Source organism: Candoia aspera, chromosome 2 (assembly GCF_035149785.1).
Source record: "Candoia aspera isolate rCanAsp1 chromosome 2, rCanAsp1.hap2, whole genome shotgun sequence".
NCBI classification, from domain to species: domain Eukaryota; kingdom Metazoa; phylum Chordata; class Lepidosauria; order Squamata; family Boidae; genus Candoia; species Candoia aspera.
The window spans coordinates 210,628,208-210,651,106 of NC_086154.1; the positions used below are offsets into that span (position 1 = coordinate 210,628,208).

Here is a 22,899-nt window from a genome sequence, read left to right on the forward strand (position 1 = left end):
TTCGGACATTTACAACCATTGCCACATCCCACAATCATGTGATTGCCATTTGTGTGCTTCCAACAACCACAAAACAGAGAAGCTAGCAGTAAAATTGCAAGTATGGTCTCATGATGTCTTGCTCAATGACCGCGGCAGAAGTGAGGTACTAAGTCCTTCACGGTCACGTAATTTCTTACTTAACAACTGAGTCGCTTAGTGGTTGCCAATCCCAATTGTGGTTGTTAAGCGAGGACTACTTGTATGTGAATTCTCTGTCATGTCAAAATCAACACATTCATTTTCATCTCAATAACATGGAATTGATTTACCATTGCCTTTTTTGGTAAGATTTTTCAACTTCCCAGTCTAGTTTGCAGTTCTGAAATTCCGTTCTGATTTTCCTCTCAAGTATAACCCAGGCTCAACTGTGCTAGCTTCTGAGCACAGCGAAAATAAGCCAGATCCTGCTGGTTGCTGAAGCTTATGTGTATGCACATGTATCAGTGTATTGGAAATGCCACCGAGTTAGCAACGTAGGGTTTTTAAAAAGAGAATACCTTACTAGATACTCAGATTGGGACACTACAGATTCAGTAGCAGTTTCACTAATCTTGTAAATTTCTTCTGTTTGCCCCTGAAATAAGCAGACAAAAAGTAAAATGGAGGAGTGCAATAATATCCGATAGGATGGATTGCAGGAGTAGTACTGAATCTGATACTAAGATCCATGAACAAAACCTCCCCCTATGTCTTTCACCTTTGTAGAGCCAAGGAAAAGTTGTAATCTGCATCTTTTGATGAGTTTGTTTGTTTGTTTGTTTGTTTGTTTTTATATTCAGAGATCACTGTGACATTTGCAGAGGAGAAGCTTGCTGAAACTTGGCTTTTTGATTGCTGAGCTAAAGCACTGTTCATATATGCACTTTCTACAAAAAGACAAAGACTTTTTTGTTTTGTTTTTGGAACAAAGTCTATCAAAATCTCACTCAATTTTTAAGTGCAATGTCACTTGATAGTTCATTCCAGGAATGATTTGCTTTTATTTATTAATTAAATTTATATTCTACTTTCCCTTAAGCAATTCAGACTGGCATATATGATTTCCACTCCCTTTTTTTCCTCTCAACAAATCTGTGACATGAGCTACATCTGAGAGGTTGAGACTAAACTTCATAGCTAAGTGAGGGTTTGTATGTGAAATGTTTGTTTCATGCCTCAGAATGGTAACAACTGTTTTTTGACAGGAGGAGTGAGATACTGCTCTGGAGCCTGCTCCTTCTCTCTCTGTCCCCCCCCCCCCTTTGTGGGTTTTTCTTCTATGCCCTAATCTAATGCTCTATTGTACTAGACTGGATTTATTTCAATCTGAATTATAGAATTTTAAAATAATTTCAGATGGCCCTATCAAATTATATGGGACACATAGTTTAGGTTGATGCTAAACTTTGCTACATCTGGAGATAATGTTGAGGAAAATACAGAAATAAACTGCATTAGCTTTATTCCAAAAGCATGAAATTAAAGCTAGAAGGCCTCTGTTACAAGGAGATTCTGCAACAGCCAAAACTCATGTAGTGCAAACTCTGGCCCTGTGTCTTGAACGTAGTTCAAAGATAAATATTGTTTTATTTCATCCTTATTTAACTGATGACTGGTTTGCAAAGAACATCTGTTTTTGAGGTCAGCTGGTTTTACATTTGCCTGCATATTTGGCTTCTTCTTAAGAAGCTTTTTTTCTTTTAACGCTGCCAACATCTTAAAGTCTGATGGCAGCAGGATAAACACAGAAGTGCAGAGCTTCTGTACTCTATCATGCTTTTTTATTTTTGTTGTTTAAAAATCACCTTTCAGTCAGTTTAGCATATATTTGCCATGCAGGATTATGGGTAGAATTCTAGGATAGAATATGAATAATACTCAGTTTCTTTTTGCATTGTATTTGTTCACAAGTAAAACTCTAGTTGTTGAGACTGTGATGAACATAACTTTGACAAGATTGTCTGTAGCTGCTCCTTTGAGTTCTGATTAAGCACATGAGTTCGAATACTAAAATTATATTGTACTCATTTACCTTTATATTCTCTTGTGTTTTCTTCTAATATATGCATTTTTAGCAGCTAACAGAGCTGAATTTGAAATAGAAAGAGAAAAGTCCTCAAGCATTCTTTCTCACCTTGGGACATTAGAGATATGTTGGACCTCAGTATCCATAATCCCAGGTGACTGTACTACTGTGTCAATTATGGGAATTGAAGTCTAGTATATCTGGATGTTACCCTGTTGGATAAGGCTGCTCAAAGACTGCTACTGTTCTTCTCTCTGTGCAATATGAAACTCAAAAATTTCAAACGGTGATGAAAAAGTACTTCCATTTTGTGATTACATGTATTTCAGACTTCTGTTTCCTGGCTGAATAGGAAAGGGAATCTATCTTTGTTATGGTATCTGTCATTATACAGATTTATTATAGAGGCCAAATTGGGTATGCAACAGTCACCATTAAATGTATGAAATTGAATAAAAGATTGTGTGTTACCTATGTACAATACACTCCAATACACCCCCCCCCACCTTCCTCCTTGACACGCATTGACTCTTCATTGCAGATGAACACGATCAGACGATTCAGCAATCATTTGATTGTGGAGTCTGACACTCCTTTTCAAGGGCATGCTTTACAAAAATTCTGTTAAACTTCGTATCAAGAAAACTCTTATCATGCTTTGTTAGCTGGGGCTATAGTATGACCTTGCATATATTTGAGAACACAGATTAGAATTTCTTACAAGTTAAGTGCTAAATAGCCTTTAGTTGGACATCAGTATTAGGACTGAAGAATGGTAGATTGCATGGTCATTAATTAAATTTTATTATGGTTCTCTTAAAAAAAAAACTTGGATAAATCATTGCTTTGTTTTGACTTTGATTAGGTTAGAAATAAAGTGAAGAACGCATAAATAGTCTCTTCTTTTTATATAAATAAAAATTACAGCATTATATTTTTCATGGAAATATGCATTCTTATTTAGTTCATGATAAGCAACTTTCTGAAAAGCCTAGTACCATGATTAAAATGAGAGATTACTCTCTAAAAACACAATGATCAGCTGAGTTATAAAACCAATTAGTAACTTCTCTAATATTTACTAACCAATGTTTTTTAAAAAGTGCAGTGATTATATAATAATAATAATAATAATAATAATAATAATAATTTATTAAACTGGTATGCGGCCCAACTCTGAGCAGCTCACAACAAACACATTACAATAAAATGTGTATTATTTTATCAATAAAAGATAAAAAGATGACAAGTACGATAAAGTGAGGGGTCTCACTCTCCCTCACTAAAGGCCTGGTTGAAGAGCCAGGTCTTCATGGATCTTCTAAACAACAGCAGAGTGGGGGCTGTCTGGATCTCAGGGAGAACCTCATTGCAGAAGGTGGGTGCTGCTACAGAGAAGGTGTGCTTCCAGGATTCTGATAGACGTCATTGTTTAATTGAAGGGACTCCCAGTGCACCAACCCTGCAGGATCAAATTGGCCAGGCAGATGCTATGCGAGACAAGCAGTCCCTCAAATAACCAGTAAAAATATAGTGACCTCTATATTTTTGTAAAGTAAAACTGTAGCCGGTATTTACTATAGCTACAGCTATAAATTTAAAGGAGGTATTATAGATGATACTGCGGTTTATTGTACTTTTTTGATCCACAAATTCTGGTATTATGAAATTGAACAGCGAATTTTTTTTTCTTCTGTCAAAGCATTTATATCTAGGTTATCCAGTAAAACTTATGGAAAGAAATTCAGAAGGAAAAAAAAAAGAAAAGAAAGGTGTTCAAATAATAAATATTTAACTGATGTAATTTCCTATCATAGCTTTAAAAAGGTTGGAATACTTTATGGTACGTAAAGCTGTTGAGCCACTTTCAGTGTTTATATTTGGCGAGAAATTTTAACATTTAATAAAAGCCCCTTTTTTGTTTCCCTCCAGGTTTGTTTTCTTTGCCATTGTTGTTTCATCTTGTGCCATTTTTGTGTTTTTGTATTGTTTTTTGTTCTTAAATGTTTTTTAACAATTGTAAACCACCCAGAGTCTCTGGGAGTTGGGTGGCATATAAATTTAATAAATTATTGTTGTTATTTTGAGCAGAATGGCAGAATAAAAATAAAATACTCATTGTTTCCCATTGGCATCTGGTTGGGAACTATGGTGATGAAACGTTGGACTAGTTGAACCTTGGCCTGATTTAATCTGACTGTTACATTCTGCTGTTCTTATGTCAGGAAATTAAAAGAAAGAATTTCTTCGTAATAGAAGATTTTTTATCCATCCTGCTATAGTATATATGGAATTGATATGTTCAAATATTAATGCATGTCTATAAACAATATTTCCTTTTACTTTTAAAATAACATTATTTCTTTCTTTGTGTTGACTTCTAGGTTGACCCCCTCTTTACAGTGCCTGCACCTCCGCCCCCTATTTCCAGTAGTCTGACAACTCAGATTCTACCTTCCTACTTTTCTCCATCTTCATCCAACATTGCAGCCCCCGTGGAGCAACTTTTGGTACGGACTCGTTCAGTGGGTGTGAATACTTGTGATGTTGGAATAGTAACAGAACCTGAATGCCTTGGACCATGTGAACCTGGAACCAGTGTAAATTTGGAGGGGATTGTATGGCATGAAACCGAAGAAGGTAGGATCTGTTCTTCCATATTTCTCTCTTTTGGAATATTGCATCTGATTTAAAATAAATATTGCAGAAAAATATTAAAATTTCAAATTAAAGTAAATGTTTTGTTTTGTTTTGTTTTGTTCTGTTTCTAATGGGGAAAGAATTGCTTAAATTATTCCAAGGCTGAATCTAGCCATAATTTTACAAATAAATTAATCTCTTTGTTGTTGTTGTTGTTAAATATTTTGTTTTAAGTGACCTGAGAGTTTTGTGATAATTGCTTGGGAATTGCATATTTGCAAGGAAACATCAGTCAATTGCAGTTTCATATAAAAAGTACATTTCCTTAAATAATGGACAACTAAAAAATTCAAGCTCCTGTTTGACAAATAAATTGAAAGTGAAAAGCTAGACCCATAAAAGGAATTTGAAAAGCAAAAAAGCTAGACCCATAAACGGAATTCGAAAGATAATTATTTTTGATAAATTAAAAGCAACACAAAAATGTAATAGACCTATTTCTCCATATTGATTTTCAGAAGATTGCCCCTCTTATGTGAACTACCTATAAACAGTACTGCATAATTATAATTATATTATGTCAACCTGTTTTGGAGGATATGGTCTGAAATATTGAGGATTATTAAAATGTATTTGTTAGATGTTTTCTTCTGTCTTTTTGAATAGTATTTAATTACTAGTGATTTATTTATTTGTTTGTTTGTTTATAAATAATTACTAGTGATTTAATAGCCTTTGTGAATTGAACTGAATTGAAACAAAGGGGATTTTAAAAGCATACAACTGCACGCTACTGATGATAAATCCTAATGTGCTTTGGCTAGATACACAGAAAAACTTGATTATGTGGAATGCTGTATGAAACATTATCAGAGTGTATTAGCTGAGTTTGCAGAATGTTTTAAAATCTGCCTTTCCACTTGTCTTTTGTATGTATATCTTCCTCAGATTCATAAACTAGATTGACCCTTTAAGATTATTTTTAAAGGTTGTATAAGCCGTTTAAAAATACCATGACTGAGATAGCTGTCTATTTTGGCTTCAGTGTTCATCTTACTGAATTTCATAGAAAGTCAGAATGTTTGGGAATGAATTGTGGTGACATGGAGGAGCAATGGCTTTTAATACTGTTATTTTTGCTGAGTAAACTAAACATCTGACCCCCACAGCATTAAGAAATGTCCCTTGTTAAAGGTCTGGAGAAGCAACAGTGTGCTATTTTATACTGTTCTCCCATACTTGCAGGAATGACATTTCATCTGTCTTCCTTCTGTGCTCAGATATATTCAGTTGAGAAGACTTTATTTATTGATAAAAGATAATGCCTGATCTGTGCTCATAGATTCCTTGCCCCTGTTGGTAAAAAAAAAAAAGACTATAGTCTATCAAACCTTGTTACTTACCTCCAGTTCTGATTGTGCATTTACAAATCTGGGGAATTGGTTTGGCATAAACAAGAAAGAGATAAATCCACTATCTCCAAATGTCAAATGTAAAGAAATGTTATATAGTTCTTTGCTATGTTTTCTGACAAAACTTCTCAAATTATACTGATAATATAATGAATAACATGGAAGTGAGACATTTAATATTATAAGCTTCTTAAAAGAAAAAAAAAAGGAATGCTTTGGATTCTTCTTAATAGATGAAGTTTACTAGATGGAATGTTTACTTTGTCTGGTGCTATGTAACGGAAGACCAAATATATCTTCATCTAAAATTTTCAGTTGGAAGTAAATCATTTTAATTCCATTCCTTATATGCTTTTATTGTGAGCCCTGAGTTTAAGGGTCTGATTTCTATGGTAGTAGTGGAACACGTTCCTTTTCTTGGCTGCCACTTTGCATATCATATCACTAGTGAGCCAGTAGACCAAGGCACTGTGAAAAACTCACCTAATTGAAACTGGAAAAATAATTTAACATAAGTAAGATAAGCCAAATTTTTAGAAAGGTATAAATCAGCTATAAACTTGATTTGATGATATGTTATATTTACTAATAAAATGTTAGTTGTATTTGTTTCATCATTCAGTTATTTAAAACAGAACAGGCAACATTGGTTCACTATACTATACCTGGTGCTTGTTTGGTAAAGGGACGCACTCTGAAAAAACAACTGTTACCAGGACAAAAAAATAATAATTTTTAATGTTAATTTAAATGAAATCATTGATCTATCCAACATCAGATATTTCAACTGTACTTTAATGCTTTTAGGAGATTAAAAATGCCAAAGCAATGCAACCAAATTGGAAATAAAAATGTGTTGTGGGATTTTAATAGTCATTAAGGAAGGACTTCTTGGAAGCTACATATAATCTAGAAGATACTTGCATTGGAATTCCTCAGAGCTCCAGAATGCGTTTCTTTAAATAGATTGAACAATGAAATACTGCAAAAAAATAATAATTAAAATAATAGTTTCTTTGTTGAAATTAATCAAAAATACTATTTTTTATAATGACAGTAATACCAGAAATGCCCACTCAACAGCTGTGGCTTCTAGAAGGATAGGATTTGCAGCTTTTCTAAGACAGTTTAAGAAACACATTTGGACTAATGTGATGAATTGTTAATAGCCTTAGGAAATTATAATAACTGTCTTGCCTTTCTCATCTTGGATGCTTTCGCTAGGTTTGTAAGTCTGCATTCATGTGGTTAAATAATTAAATTAGTAACTATCTGTACCAGCTAATATGCAGGAGTGTGATTGAGATACCAATGGTCCTCAGTATCTGCATTTTTGAGTTTCTGCACCAGTTCTGAGTCTGTATATATGCATTAAAAATTCTGTATATCCTGGTTTTTGTTGTTTTACACATGCTCAAAATGGCAGATGGATTTTTGTGCACGTGTATACTTTCTTATTCATGAGGAAGAATGGAACCCCACAGATCATGATGATAATCCACTGTATTGATTATGCATTTCTAGAACCCTTTAAATATGATTCTTACATCAACTCTAGATGTTTTTCTTATTCTGTTTATAAAGGGTGCAAATTATATTTCTGAGTCAACCTACCAGAATGAATTCTGCAGTGATCCAATATGTCTGTAGGAGGTCTGTATTCAATGTATGGCAACTATATACTGTACAAAATGTGTCTTGAGCAGTTACAGTGATTCCTCAATAAAAGACATAAATAAGGTGGAGAAGGTGTTAATCATGATGAGAATGATACGATACCTGGATAAGATGGTATTATATTTTGCATGTGTTCTTAAAAGATAATACCTGCTGATCTAGCACTGAAAAGCACTGGATTTGGGTATGAAGTGATTATGAAGGTCACTAATATTCTCTTTTAAGACTCTTAACTGCTGTTACACTTCATTACTCATGTTATTTTATTGAAGGTGACAAGAATGATGGTGCTTAGTGTCCTTCTCCAATATTTAAAGATAATTTGACCGTAACATTTTAAACAGTGTATTAAACCTGTGCTCTTAATTATATTTACATTAAAATTATTCTGAAGTAATCATGTTTAGGAGCTGAGATGCCAGATTTGCAGAGATGTTTCTTGAATACAGTGATGAAAAGTGAGTTATATATTTTGCCCTGTAAACTTTCAGCAGAATTCTAGATACACAATTCTATTAATGCTTGACATTGCCTATTGTCATTATTGCTTGCTCATAACTGATGTTGCTTACTCATTTTGCCTTTTTAAGGATCAACTGTAGTATCAAAACTATCTTTAATTTTAAAATAAAAATACAACTCCTAGTCAAGGACATGTTTATAGAATATTTTCATCATTGTAAGGGTCCTACAAACATTTGCACAATTGACAAGGAATAGCTATAGATGGTTGTTCTTACTAAGTTTGGAGGCAGGGAAGCTTCAGAAGAAAATTTAGGGATAGTAAGATGACATCATATACATCATTAATGGCATTTCCCTGCTTCAAAAAAAATGTTCTTGTGAATCACTGTTCACACAGACAGTCATTTTTACACTACAGACTGGGATGTAGTATAGTATAGTATATCGTATATTTTTGTAGTAACTAAAAATATGTTGGAAAATTGAATGGAGATTGTAAGAAAGTATATTCCACAGGTTCGGCTGTAAGAGAAAATAAAAAAAAGCTTACAGTTCATTGGTGGAGAGTCTCTGTAAGAAGTCAGCCTTAAACATAGTATCTGAGAAAATAATATTGTTTAAATCACAAGAGGTAAAATCAGGAAATAAGACGTAGTCTTGACAGTTACTCTAAAAATTCAAATTACCAGTGGAGATTTGCCAAAAGCCTCAGCACAAGCAGTTTAAGAGGCAACACGACACCTTTTATGAGTCAGATATTTGCCAGCCAAAGACTAAGTAGTGTGTTCCTTCTCACTAGTTTGTCTGTGTCAGCCATCCAGAATTCTCAGGATACTGTAGGGAATAAATTAAAAACGGAAGAAATGCTATTGCTGTTACTGCTAAATGATAATAGTTTTTTACAATAAGCAACACTGGATAGCTTGAAGAAAGAAGTCTTCCAATTATTTTTTTTAAGTTCATAAATAAGAGATTTTACATGTCTTTGAGAGAAGTACTTATAAACTCATTTTAAAGGAAGGAAACTAAATAATAATAATCTCTCTGTTAAACTGAAATGTGTTTTGATGTTGAAACAAATTTGACCCATAGCCAATTATAAGACTTATTTGTTCTGATTGTGGTATATTTGCTTGAAAGCTAACCAAAATCAAGCTATCATAGATAAACTGCTCTTGCAACTTTTGTTTCTCCTCACTGTTAGGATAACATTGCTTCTTAAAAACAATCCGTTGGTTTATCTACCTTCTTGTAATTTAATACCTTTATTCCATGTCATGCAAGTCTTGGATTTATTCTGTATGATACAGAATTCAGGTTCTTAAGAAGGCTGCCCCACATCAGTCATCTCTTTGCAAAGCTTAACATAGCTGGTTCTTCTTGGAAGACACACTTCCTCTCTCTTCTCTTACTCTCTCTTCTGTGTAGAGAAAGAAAGAAAACAAAGACACACTTCAAGCATACAAAATAATATATAAAAAAGAAAACAGAAGAAGAGAAAAAAGTATATATGGTGACTGTATAAAATTAACTTTAAAATTAACTTATTTTTTAAAGACGTTATAACTTAGCCACGTAGAATCACATTGGTCTGTCTTTTCATAATGTTGATTATGAATCATCTGAAAGGCAGAGAGTCCAGATTTGAAAATCTGGAGTAAAAATTTCTTTCTAACAGCAGAGCTATCATTTTAGCTAACACTACATGCTCAATAAATTCAGTGTTCTGCATACATTGATAAATAACATACATTGGTATGTAATTCAGCATCAAAGGAATATCTTTAAACTTTATTTCTCTTTCCAAAATTCTTGTACCAACAATATAAATATTAGGTCAAAATGATGCAAACATAGAAGAGGCCTAGATTACATGGATCAATGTGTCCTCAAAGATTGTATTTCCAACATAAAGAGGTCAACATCCATCCTTTCTTAAACAAAAAGAATTTTTTGATGAATTAACACCATAATAAACTTATTCAATGTTCGTTAAAACATGAGACTATTGATTGGTTGAAATATGATATTTAAATTCTTTATTCCAAAGTTCTTGTAAATTACCAATATCTATGTTACTAATACTACTCAACTGTCTAAATGTAGGTTTAGAGTCTTCTGAAGCACTTTTCAATAAATACAGAACATTTAGAGTTTTCAGGATCTGCTGGTATGTCTTGAGTTACAAAGTCAGAAAATGTTTTAAGTAAAATATATTGTGTTTCAGCAGTTTTAGGCAACCCAAATTCTTCTTGCAATACACCAAATGCTTTGAAAAGACAGACAAATAATAAGCTGATTAGAGTATTAATGCCATTTTCTTCCTGTATGCTCCAAAAAAGAGTATTTACTTGTAATTCTCAAACTAGGATTATTCCAAAGTATCAATATTTTGTGTAAACAAGAATCAAAGTTAAATTTTCCAACCATATCTTCCAGATATGTTTTAGTATTCTTTAATGCTGGCATATTGGCCAAAGCTTACCACTAAGTCAGAATATAATAATAAGGCCAGTAATAAAGCTGAGTGTCAGGAAAAAGTACCCCTGTCCTTCCATCTTTGTATGGCAATTGAAGTTTAATTTAAAACATGGAAATTCCTCTTGATATACCTCTATCAGGAACAATAGTCATGTAAACATTTATTCTTCCCCCTAAAATCTTGGTTTCTGATGGTGGTTTGTCATTGTTTTTAGGCACATTGTAGGAGAGCTGTGTTAATCTATGGTAGCAAAAAATCAGGAAGTGTCTGGTAGTATCTTTTCCAGCTAATGCATTTTATTAAAAGGTATAAGCTTTTGTGATCTTATTTCAAAATAAGAGTTGTTAGGTGGAAAATGTGCTACCAGGATTTTGTTCTTAAAGTTAATGCTAGTTAGGATAACTTCAGGATTTTTAAGTAAAAGTTAATATTCTACAAATCACGATTGCATTCTTGAAATAGTATGACCCTGCTCCAGCTAACATGCTGAACCTTTAGGAATGGCTAACTATAGATGGAGCCCAGTCACTTACAGTAGGATACAGCAAATATATGTAAGTTGCATTCACTGCTTATAGTCAACTTACTTTATTGTGAAGCAAGTTACTTTATAATTAGTTAACTTTATAGATTAGTCTTATGTGAACAGACCCATAGTTTTCTATTTTACATAACCATATATTTTGATAAATAGGAAAAAAAAATACTAGTTTGATGTTTGGTTTTTCTCTTTGTTATTTTCAACTGATCTTGCACTCATAAACAGTACAAATGTCTATATGGCTATTCAGAGATAATTCTATTAAATTCAGTAGGGCTTATTGGTGGGTAAGTGGGATAAAATTTCAGGTTAACAGAACAGTTCTAATTGACAAACAAGAAGTGACCTGGTAAAGGAGCCATAATTAGTATGTTGACTAGAGAGGGTCAAGACAAATTCCCCCCACCCACACTTTATTGGTAAATCATTATTTCTTGAGACACTTCCTTCCACTGAAATTATTCTTGGGATGGAGTAATTCATAGACTGAAATGGAGAATCAGAGGTTTTTTTAAGCTGGGAAATGTTAGACCATCTGTAACATACCCACTTCTGTTAGGAACCATACCGCCATTGTTAGGTATTATGACTGGAGAATTTTATGCAGCGTTTATGGGGCAGATATGCAGTGGATATTCAGTTTCCTTCCCTCCCATGCCCTTGGACAGCTTCCAGCTCTGTCCATCAAGTTTTCTGCTTCGTTTCTGTTTTGAATATACAGTCAAGAGTCTGGCTTCTGGTTCTGGTATCTACACTTTGATGCAACTTTTGATCTTGCTCTCAACTTGTCCTGCATCTTGCCCTATATTCTGGCCTCTAATAGTTGTACTTTTTACCAATTAATGTATTGATAGGATTATAGCTAAATGCCACTGTAACAGAAAGGCAGATGCAGCAGATTGTGAAAACATCTAAAAGAATTTTCTGAAATTGGTTCCTTGTAAGATGAATATGTTAAAAATAAAAATCTGTTTACAAGGATTTAGAGGTATTGTCTGTTAAGAAGCAGTCAACTTACATAGTTTGGTTGTCTTTGGACCTGATAAACACAGCAGCAGATGTAGAACTAAAATGTGGTTTCAGGTGTGTGTGTTTTTTTTTAATGAAACTAATGTTTCAAAAGTAGTTCATACTGGCTCTCTTACTTTGGAATGTGCGTGCACATACCGAGATGAGTTCATTCTAGCAACTGGAGTTTTGTGGGGAGGGAGGAGAGAAGCCACTAAAAAGAAAAAAATGTCAAAATGATTTGGAGAACATTTATGAAGAAGATGAGTGGGTGATGTCTAGGAGGTGTGGCAACAGCTTTATATGTATTACCACTAAGACTGCATTATTATGTAGCTTTCCAGTATGGCATGACTAGATGATTTGGCAGGAAAAGGGTAGGAATAAATCTATCATATTCCAGAGAAAATAAACAGTCTTCTGGCATTAAATTTTCATGGGCACAGTCCATTTGGTCCAACAAAGGCGGCTGCTGCTCTCCTACTCCTCCTCTCCAACAAATTAACATGGTTAATATTCTAAAACCTCATGCAATTAGTTTTCTAGGATACAGAGATTGCTTCAAAGATTTTTAATCAGTAGTCTATGATATAAACCCTTTCCACAATTACAGTATTAAACATTTGATTCTATTCTGATACATAATTTCTATTATTTGGGGAAGGTTTTCCACCACTTAAGTGAAATAATGTGACTGTATAATATGGTCTCTGCTTTAATACAAATTTTAAATGTCTGATTCTCACGGCTTTAGAATTTTATAATGGCTCAAAGTGTTAGATCGATCTGGTGGTGAAAACAAGCAAATCTGCATCGTGTCTTACCATTGCAAATATGTTAATCTGTAAGTATATGCTTGTGTGATAGAGATGGTCTGATCAGAGTGAGTACATATGTGTGTGTGTATGTGTTTCTCCTCTCCCCTCATATTGTGTTTGTGTGCATTGGGAAGTTGCATAAATATGCAGGCTGCATACACGTCTCTCAGCTGCATCACCAAGAGGGGTAGGGTGGGGTGCTTAAATTGGAGCAGTTGCAGCATTTCAAACTGCTGCCCTACTACTTCTCCCATAGGAATGTTTTTTACCATAGCACCCAGCAGGATCCAGCCCATTTCTATCTTGATCTTTCTTTTTCTGGCTTCTCTTACCACCCAAACTTTGGTCCCATTCTGTTTTGTTTTCAAAAAGTTATCCTCCTAATTAACAGATAGAACACAAGGTCCTTTATGTAATTTATTTCCAATATTTCATTAAGTTGGAAAGCATAAAAAGCATAAGATAAGCAAACTGCAGAGCCAGTTTGGTCTAGTGGTTAAGGCAATGGGCTAGAAACCAGGAGGCTGAGAGTTCTAGTCCTGCCTTAGGCATGAAAGCCAGCTAGGTGACCTTGGGCCAGTCACACACACTCAGCCCAACCCACCTTACAGGGTGGTGGTTGTGGGGAAAATAGGAGGAGGAAGGAGTATTAGGTATGTTCGCCACCAAGTTATTTATAAAAATTATAAAGGGATAGAAAATTAAATAAATAAATAAACTGAAGGACAGTTCAGTTGAATGTGCTTTCTAAATACAGTATGCATTTCATTTTAGAAATTTTAGACAAATCAAGGATGAATGAGCAAAGCAAATACACTAATGTGGAGTTATTAAACTTTATTAAGACAGTTTTTTGCCAGTTAACATGGGATTTGTATCTAATACCATAATCACTTAACTGTCCAGTTGATTAAAATTAACTTTCTGAGCTCTTCCTATAATGAAACGGTTATTTTTTTTACTTGAGAGAATTTCACAGAAAGATATAAATCCCAATTTTAAACAGCAACATTTTCTTGTACTAAAAAAACTTTGATTTTAAGAACAGAATTAATGTATTTTTCAAATCTTAAACCAAAAAAAAAAATCATAAAAATTAAACTGCACTCGTTATCTTCTATGCATGTAATAAATATTCATTATCAACTGTCCTACATACTTATTCCTGCATTTAACATCTGCATTTTGAGCCCCAAAATAAAATTAATAAGAGTTGTTCAGTTTACCTAACTTTGCTTATAAACTCTGAAAATTAACGAATTCATTTTACTTAATGATAGAACCAAAGTATTGAAGAAGTGCCTCCTAAACATACTTAGTCATCACTGTCTACATCATTTTACCATGTATGATATTTTTAAATATTTATGCCATCATGAACATACTGGAAGGGCAGGATAGAAATATCTATGTTAACAATAAATAATTCTTTATGAACAAAGTGAAAGCAGTAAGAAAAGAAGAATGTCCTCTGTATTGCTTACCATCATTCAGGATTGAAAGATGAAGAATGATTGTACACAGAGGTGAAGATGCATGCAAGTCATGGAAATTTAAAGTTTTAATTTACAACTTCCAAGCTTTTACTTCATAAGTATACTTCGCTTAATGTTTCCATAACTCTGAAATGCCTGCCTGCCTACCAGAGAAAGAGATATATCTTCTAAAAGTTCCTGTTTTTTCTTGGTGAGGAAAGAATGGAATTTAACTTTACAGTCACTCTATGATAACTAAGCATTTTTACTGGGCTTTGAGGCATTAAAATACTAAATAAATAAATACCCTCAAAAATGTTACTTCGCTTTTCTAAGATGAAGCTATTTTATTGTCTTTTTCCTATGTTATTTTCATAGTTTGTCTAGTAGCTCAAAAAGCGTGGCTTATTGTTGCTTTAATTGAGGAGTGTTGCTGGAAAGAGGCAATGGCTTACAGCAGCTCTTGGATGTAGACTGCTTTTGTTATCATGTACTGCAAACCAAGGGAAAATAGCTGAGATCAGAAGAGGTGCAAAGCAGATCACCAGAGGAAATGAACCATGCCAAAGACTGAAAATCAAGCGAAGTCCTGGCAGTTCTTCTTAGAAAATAAATGAATAAACAAAACAGCATCTTGTCCCCACACATTTGCAATTATATATGGCTTCTTTGAATACTCTGTGTGAATAGAAAGATGGGAAATATAAAACAAGCGAACAATAAATAAATTGTCTGCAAAATCATTTTTCCCATCCCCCATTACAAACATATTGTGCAGCTGCTCATCCTGGCAACAATCATTTTCAGGCAAGTAGGTTCAATCTGCCAAATAAACATTTTTTTTCCTATTTATTCTGTTTAAATGATTGATTTAAAATGGTGTGAAATGTGCAGACATAACAGCTAAAGGAAAAATATTCTAGAATAATCTTTGACATAATCTGTACTTTATCTCCCAAAGGGGAAAAAGATATATTTTGATAGGCATGTGGATTATTTTTTGCAGGCAGTTTTGCAAAATAGCTTCTCCCTGCCAAATTAGTGTGTCTTTATTTTCCTGTGAATAGAATTCTCAGAATACTGAAAAAGCCAGCCACCTAGGCATACACCCAGTCTATAATTCGAATCAGTAGGATTTAAACCTTGAAACTTTGGGTTGCCATATGCAGATGTAAATTCCACTATGACACTGAGCTCTCTTCCAGGTCCTCTTTCGTGTCTGAAGTGTAGATTTAGTAGGCTAAGAGTAAATACTTCATTCAACTTAAAAACATTTCTGCCTGTCTAGACAAGAATAATCTAGGAGAAGCATATTTTACAGCAACATGGTTCAATAAATACTGTAGTCGAAAGCAGAAGAGCAACCTACATTCAGATGGACAGTTTATTCAGGCAAACCTGCTAATTTGTTTTCACCTTCAAAGAGATTTGGAGGCTTTGTATTTTGGGAGTAGTATCCAATGTAATTGTCCCCCCTCTCCCCCCATCTTCAATTTGGTTGACTAGGATTAGTGTGCACAGAAAAGCATGAAATGTTGAGTACATTTGCTAGGCTGTTTCTCTCCTTCTGAAGTCCTTGGAGGTGTTCCTGAAGTGTGATGTGTTATAGAAGCACACTACCTATTTTGATCATTTGTAATCATGAAACTGGCGTATGCCAGAACATGTCTGTATGATGAAAGATGTAAGAATATGATAGCTATGATGTGCGATTGAAAATACTTTGGGCTGAGTCCACTCCAAAATTAATTTGATATCAGGCAAACCTTTTGCTCAGCAGCCTTCATTCTCTTTTTCATTCTTGTAAAAATAACAGAATATTAGTTGGCTGGGGGTGAACCTTCTGAAAAAGAAAAAGAAAGGGTTTCCATTTTTAAAAAAGTGAAACAATAGTAAATATTAATAGGTGCTATATAGTAAATGGCCATAAATGAAATATTTTGGATGTTGTAATAAAAGAATTGGGATCATAATGCTTACCTGCTTTTTGATAGTTCCTTGACTTGATGTCATTCTGATAATAGAAGAGAAAGGGAAACAAGATGCTTTCTTCGTTGAAATTGCCTAATATTCTCATTGCTAGAAGGATGTGCTTTATTGATCATTGTAACCTCTTCTGCTTTATTACAGTTTCATCATGGAATCTGTTTTCAAGGAGTCCTTCTGAGAATTAGTTGGAGAAAAAAGCAATTTGCTTGTGTTTTCTAATCATAAACAGGCTGAACAGATGGCAAGCCAGACCTGAAATAGTTTGTTGGCTGCCTGCCACCATCCTATGAATTTTTATTTGTATGGATAACAATTCTATTTTTCCATTTTTGGGGAGACTGTGTGTGTAAGTCTTGGGAAGATTAATCCTTCATTTCCTGTAAAATGTATGCTTGTACAACAAATGTTGCAGCAATGTGCCATGCAAACTCTGCATTGTGTCAATTAGGAGGCGTAACATCAGGAGACTACCCAAGCTGTCAAAGGCCAGAGCAGCTTTCAAAAGTGTCTTTTATTCGTGACTTTTCCAGAAAGGAAGGGAAAAGAAATCTTCCTCTACCCTCAAAAAGGGAGCAGTTAAAATAGCATTCCACATCAATTCCATTGTTGAATCACTGACCTCATAAGGACTGAGTAACCATTTCAGAAATAAACCTGCTTACAGCATTTTCCAACTATTGAGAGAATAGCAAGTGAAAAAAATGGCCCTACATTATTTTGGTCAACACTAGCATACATGTAATGTAGCTTGTTTACCAGTAGTACTAAAAAATAAAAATAAACATTAGTATTTCCAGTGAAAATACCTACAATTATAGAATAACAGGGAGCAATTTTTCATCTATCATATTTGTACATTTTACAATAACATTTTTGACCCTGAAGAGAAGATCGAAGGAACTAAGAACCTTATAAGCCTTAGCATTATAAGCTGTTTTTATTCTTGGATATATTTGAGATGAATGTTGTTAGAACCGTGAACAATGCATTTCTGGTTGCCTGGAAACTCAAACATCACCATGTAAGGAAAAGCTGATGAATTTGTTCTGCATGCAAAAGTATCATATAATTTGAACAGCATTTATTCATTATATTTAAACACTATTTTAAAGCCACTTTTTAGATAACTGTAATTTATGGACCTTTTCATATTTTTCTTCTCGTGAGATAGAAGACAGATAAAGAAAGAAGTGAGGATTGACTTGTTACAAGGAAAAGCCATTATTAGGGGTTTCATAACATAAGGTAAAGGTAAAGGTTTCCCTTGACGTAAAGTCCAGTCGTGTCCGACTCTAGGGGGCGGTGCTCATCTCCGTTTCAAAGCCTTGGAGCCGGCATTGTCCATAGGACACTTCCGGGTCATGTGGCCAGCATGACTCACGGAACGCCGTTACCTTCCCGCCGAAGCGGTACCAATTAATCTACTCACATTTGCATGTTTTCGAACTGCTTGGTGTGCAGAAGCTGGGACGAGCAACGGAAGCTCACCCCGCCGCGCGGTTTCGAACCGCCGACCTTCCGATCGACAGCTCAGCGGTTTAACCCGCAGCGCCACCACGTCCCACCGCATCCCATTCATAACATACAGCAAAATAATTGTATTTTCTCTACTTGGTCATCCAGAACTGACTCCCACTTACTGGAGTCTAAACCATTTTGAGTCTCAAAACCCTTCAGATTGTATTTAAGTGATAATGGGCTCCATCCTTATTCTTCATCATGAAATGAAAGCTCTGGATTTTAATTTCATTGTTCGATATTTCTAACAGAAAATAAGGCTGACTGCAAAATCTAAAACAAGCTAGAAGCCTGTTTTTCTGCAAGAAGCTGGTAAAGTTTGGAAAACATGGAGTTATTTGAGTAACACATGTTTCAAACGCCTGGTTCTGCTTTTGTAATTGTATGTCTTTCCTTTGTATTGAATTTCACATCTGTAGTAGTTTTCTTACAGACAGTTGAAAGTTTTTCTTAACAGTGTGACTATTTATTAAATTTGAACTATGAAACTTGATCACATCACTTTTTTGAAAATGTTTTGTCTGGTATAGTAATCTATGCAGAGGTGAAGCCAATGCATCTTGCCACCTTTGGCTTTGTTTCCTATAGAACATGTATGGGTATTCATTTGTCCCACTTTTCATTATCAGAACTTATATTTCAGATGAGGCTCAGCCTGGGGACCTACATTTCATCACCAGTTGCAATAGCAAAATCTGGAACTCTTCTGGCAGGAAAGTGCCTCTAAGTATCTGCAGAAGTCTATTCCCCTCCATCTTGAATAACTGCAGTTATTCCTCACACATCAATGATTAAACAGTATGGATTCCAGGAAGTTTTCAGCCCTGTCACTTCTCACTTTACATATCAAACACTCACCATGTAAATCCCTGACCTGAACCAATAGTATGCTTTGGCTGCCTTGAAAAAAGATAGTATCAGTCACTTCCAAGCCAGTAAACTGCTGAGCAGAAATGAGCTTGCTGAATATTGAACATGTGTAGATACTAGGCAAATGCATTCTGTCAGGAGATAGTTTTGCATTGCATGTCATGATTATTACTTGATAAGTTTGTTTGCATCTACAGGAATTTTGTGTACAGAAGATAGCACTTCATTTTGCTCATCTGTTGATGGCAGAATAATTTCAAAAGATAGTACAGTGGCATTCTCATTCAGCAATGGGCTGAGGAATGGAATCCATCTAGTTTTCTTATTAGGACAGAAGATGGAGTAGCGTGATTCTCAGCAATTCAGGCCTGCCACTCTCACTCTTCTTCAAGAGCTTTTAGACCAGGTTTTTGAAGATTAACCAGAACTGTAGTAGTGCGGGGAAAGTGGTTGCTCATCTCACCCTGCATTCCCTGTTTCAATGATGGAAATCTTCAGCTAGTGGGGGAATATCAAGCAGTCTCTGTCTGACTTCCTATTTCATTTTTTGCCTCACATGTCGGAACCTCTCACATCCCTGAAGAAAATAAAATTTGACCTTGCAGCAAAATTTTGTCACAGAAATTAAACGTTTCACAGCTTGTATAAAATTCTACTCCAACTATACAAATTTAAACTTGCATCATAATCTTGCATAAAATAATGTAAGGTATAGCTACATCTTAAATACTAATTTTTGACACTGTAACTGCACTCTTCAGTTATCTGTACAAGCCTCTTATTTTCTGAGCTAAGCACATTTGTGCTTTTATAACTTCAGTTTGATTATTCACTATTTGCTTGGATTTAACATTTATAACTGAGTTTGATGTGCTGTCTGCTATCTAAAACACACAAAAAATGTAATCGGTAGCTCAAACAATTGTGTGTCAGTATAGTCAGTTCATTAAGATGGGCTTCTTATTTGTAGAATTCAGAGGAATCTTTAGGCAAATTAATCTTCTAGTGGTATTGAATTTATACCAAACTGGGCAGGCGTATTCACCTGCTGAGTAGCAAAGGGCTAATGCTGTTGTTTTAAGGACCTTTGGTTTGGCACCCCAAGTAGAGCGTGTTAGTTTCCTGAGAATGTTTTTCTTCCACTGACCTTCGATTTAGTATTGATACAGTGCTGTTTATATGTTATGGCCCTGTATGAAGTAACCCCTAAGTATTTAGGGTTGTAGCAATGCTGCAGTAACACTCCTTTCCATGTAATTTGCAGCTTCCTAGCAGCCTGCTTATTGCAAAGATGGAAGGCACATACCTGAGTTTTTGCTGGGTTTGCCTTATCTGGTTATCACGATAGTATCGATCCAGCTCTTCCAGGACTTCAGTTAGGTGGTGTTCTACCTCCTCAAATGTTTTTTCCCTGGTATAAATCAGCACATGCTGGGAAAGTAGGCATTGCTTTGAATGAAACTAGCAGAAGTATTACCAGATGTTTGAAACCTACTTCTCTAGATAAGAACTACCACCTAGCTGGCATTGCTCTGCCTGCTATTGGTAGAGAACCAGCAGCATATAGGGAGAGGCTTAAATCATCAATATTCAAACAACTCCCTCTTTATGGCCTACAACCAGCTCTTCAGAGATTAAAATCCAGGAAAAGTTTCCTTAGGTTGATGGAAGATTTCAATGAATTTAAAAGTAGAGTGGACCTATGGAAAGCTACAAAGAGCCAACACTGGATGGAACCAGCAGAGGAGCTGGCACCTGGGTTTGGTGAAAGTTGGGAAGTATGGAAATTGCTGAACAGACTGTGCATGGGCATAACAAGTTCCAGAGATACTCTGAACAAACGGGGCTATTCAGTGGCCTCTACTCTGTGAATATGGAGACATGCAGACAACAACACATATGTACACCTGTCCCTGATCAATGCACATTTGAGGACCTCATGACAGCGCAACAGAACACAATCAATGTTGCCAGTTTCTGGACAAGATCTGTTTAACTTTTATATATTTTAATTTTTATATCTTATATTTTAAATTCTAGGTTTTACAGCATTCCTTATTTTAATTGTGATGCTTCAGACACGAATAAATAAATAAATTGAATTTATATTGTTGAGTACCATTCCTGCATGTCTTTTGGAAGTTAAGAGCTTAATCCTTAAGATATGGATATAAAATTATAGCATCAATAATTCTCTATTTATATTTTATCATTCTCTTCTGGTCTGAATCACTCAGCAAATTTAACTTGTGCACTTTATTTCTTTATCTGTTCTTCACCTTCACTCAAATCTACATTGCACATGTATCTGTGGTTTGCTTTTCATTCACAGAGGCATCCAGCTGGGAAAATATAATGTGTACAATACTCTGTGCTTCAACTGACATTTCTCATAAATTGCAACAGAAACACAGCTATCAGCAGCTTAATAGTAGGTAGAATACAGTTCTACATATCATGTCTCAGCAGGATGTAGAATTTGTGGGTATGAAATTTCCCATTTGTGAGTCAGGAAAAGGCAAAAAGACACTTCTATAGCAGACTCAGGTTGGAAGGAAAACCAGCTGAAAACAGATTCATTGAAACCCTGCTTTTTGAAAAGATGTGATGGGGGCTGAATCAATGATAGCATCGTTCTTGCATTTTGCTGAATTGTTAGCTTTCCAGTCCTCACAGGAGGTTTTTCTGATAAGCAGCTCAGTAAAGGTTACAGCCTTTTCTTTTCTGGAGGGATGGCCATCTTTTTTTTTTTTTTAATAAACGCAATACAAAAAGGACTGTTTATAGCCATCGTTGTAATGTATGGGTTACAGCAGAAATTTTAATCTGGATCCCTCTTAGATAGAAGCAGCATTTTTCTTGTACCACATTCTGAGAAATGAATTTGTTCATCTCACTGTCATATGCCTCCAGGAGCTTCTGAAGTTCATGATTTTTGTATCCAGCTGTATAACTAGGTATAAATATATTCTGTTCCGCATAATTGTTCCTCATTTCTCCTCAAAACAGCTTAAACTGGCACAAGTTCTCTCAGTGAACTTTGTTGTCTCTGAAAATTTAAACTCTGGTCCAAATCCAACATTCTCTTCACTACATCACATCCTAATTATTGTTTAAGATACATGTTAAAGTATGAAAATATTAATTTAACATAGCAAGGACCAATAGAATATGAAGTAATTACTTTTGATAAAGTACTATTTAGATATGCATTTTTATGCAGAAAGGGTTTTGTGGCTAAAGTCAGAACGAAAATCATTTGTTTTTGTGCTTTCATATTTTAGTATGCTTAATTATAGTAAGCAAAACAGTTTGGCAAATCACTAATCAGCGAGTCACTCCGTTGAAATCATTATCTATTTGTGCAGTTACAACTGGACTTCAGGCCATTTAAGAGAACTCCCAAATGACCAACCAACTGGAGTAGAAGGCAGAAGAGCAAACAAGCCTGGTTGAAGTTGTCATATGAGATATACCATCATATCTCTTCTTTTTAAATATGTTTTAATAATGTTTTATCGCCAGAAGGAATGGATGCTTTTTTTATTTTTAGATATAGTAGTCTTCTCGAAAACAGTGGTGCTTATTTCCTAGTAAGAGAAATAGCTATTTTAAAGGGACCACATTAATTCTAGGGGCCAAAAGTGATGTATTCTAACTACACCATTGATATTGTCTGATATTACTGCTCTCCTTTAAAAGGATTCAGGTTAACAAGTGAATCACCTTTAGACTTCATTTCTATTAATTAGAAAGTAAGTCTCATTGAACTTTATAGACTAATAAGGAGATAGTGTTTGGCTTAGTACCACTTCCTTCAGCACTGCTGAATTTCAGGTGGTATGGATCTGATCGTTGTCTGTATAGGAAAACAAAATAGCAAAATCGTACTTGTACAATGGGAAGACTACAAGTCCATTTCCCAAATCCATAAATGTACAGTTACCAGACTCTATG

General features: G+C 34.8%; 1 protein-coding gene across 2 annotated transcripts in view; it reads left to right on the top strand.

Annotated features, from left to right (window-relative positions):
* ZNF608 (zinc finger protein 608) overlaps positions 1-22,899 on the top strand; it is a 113,614-nt gene that overhangs the window by 58,543 nt on the left and 32,172 nt on the right. For both annotated transcript variants that reach the window (XM_063295281.1, XM_063295282.1), the window contains exon 2: positions 4,432-4,687. In XM_063295281.1, the coding sequence (XP_063151351.1) occupies positions 4,432-4,687 (256 nt within the window). The remainder of the gene's footprint in view (positions 1-4,431; positions 4,688-22,899) is intronic.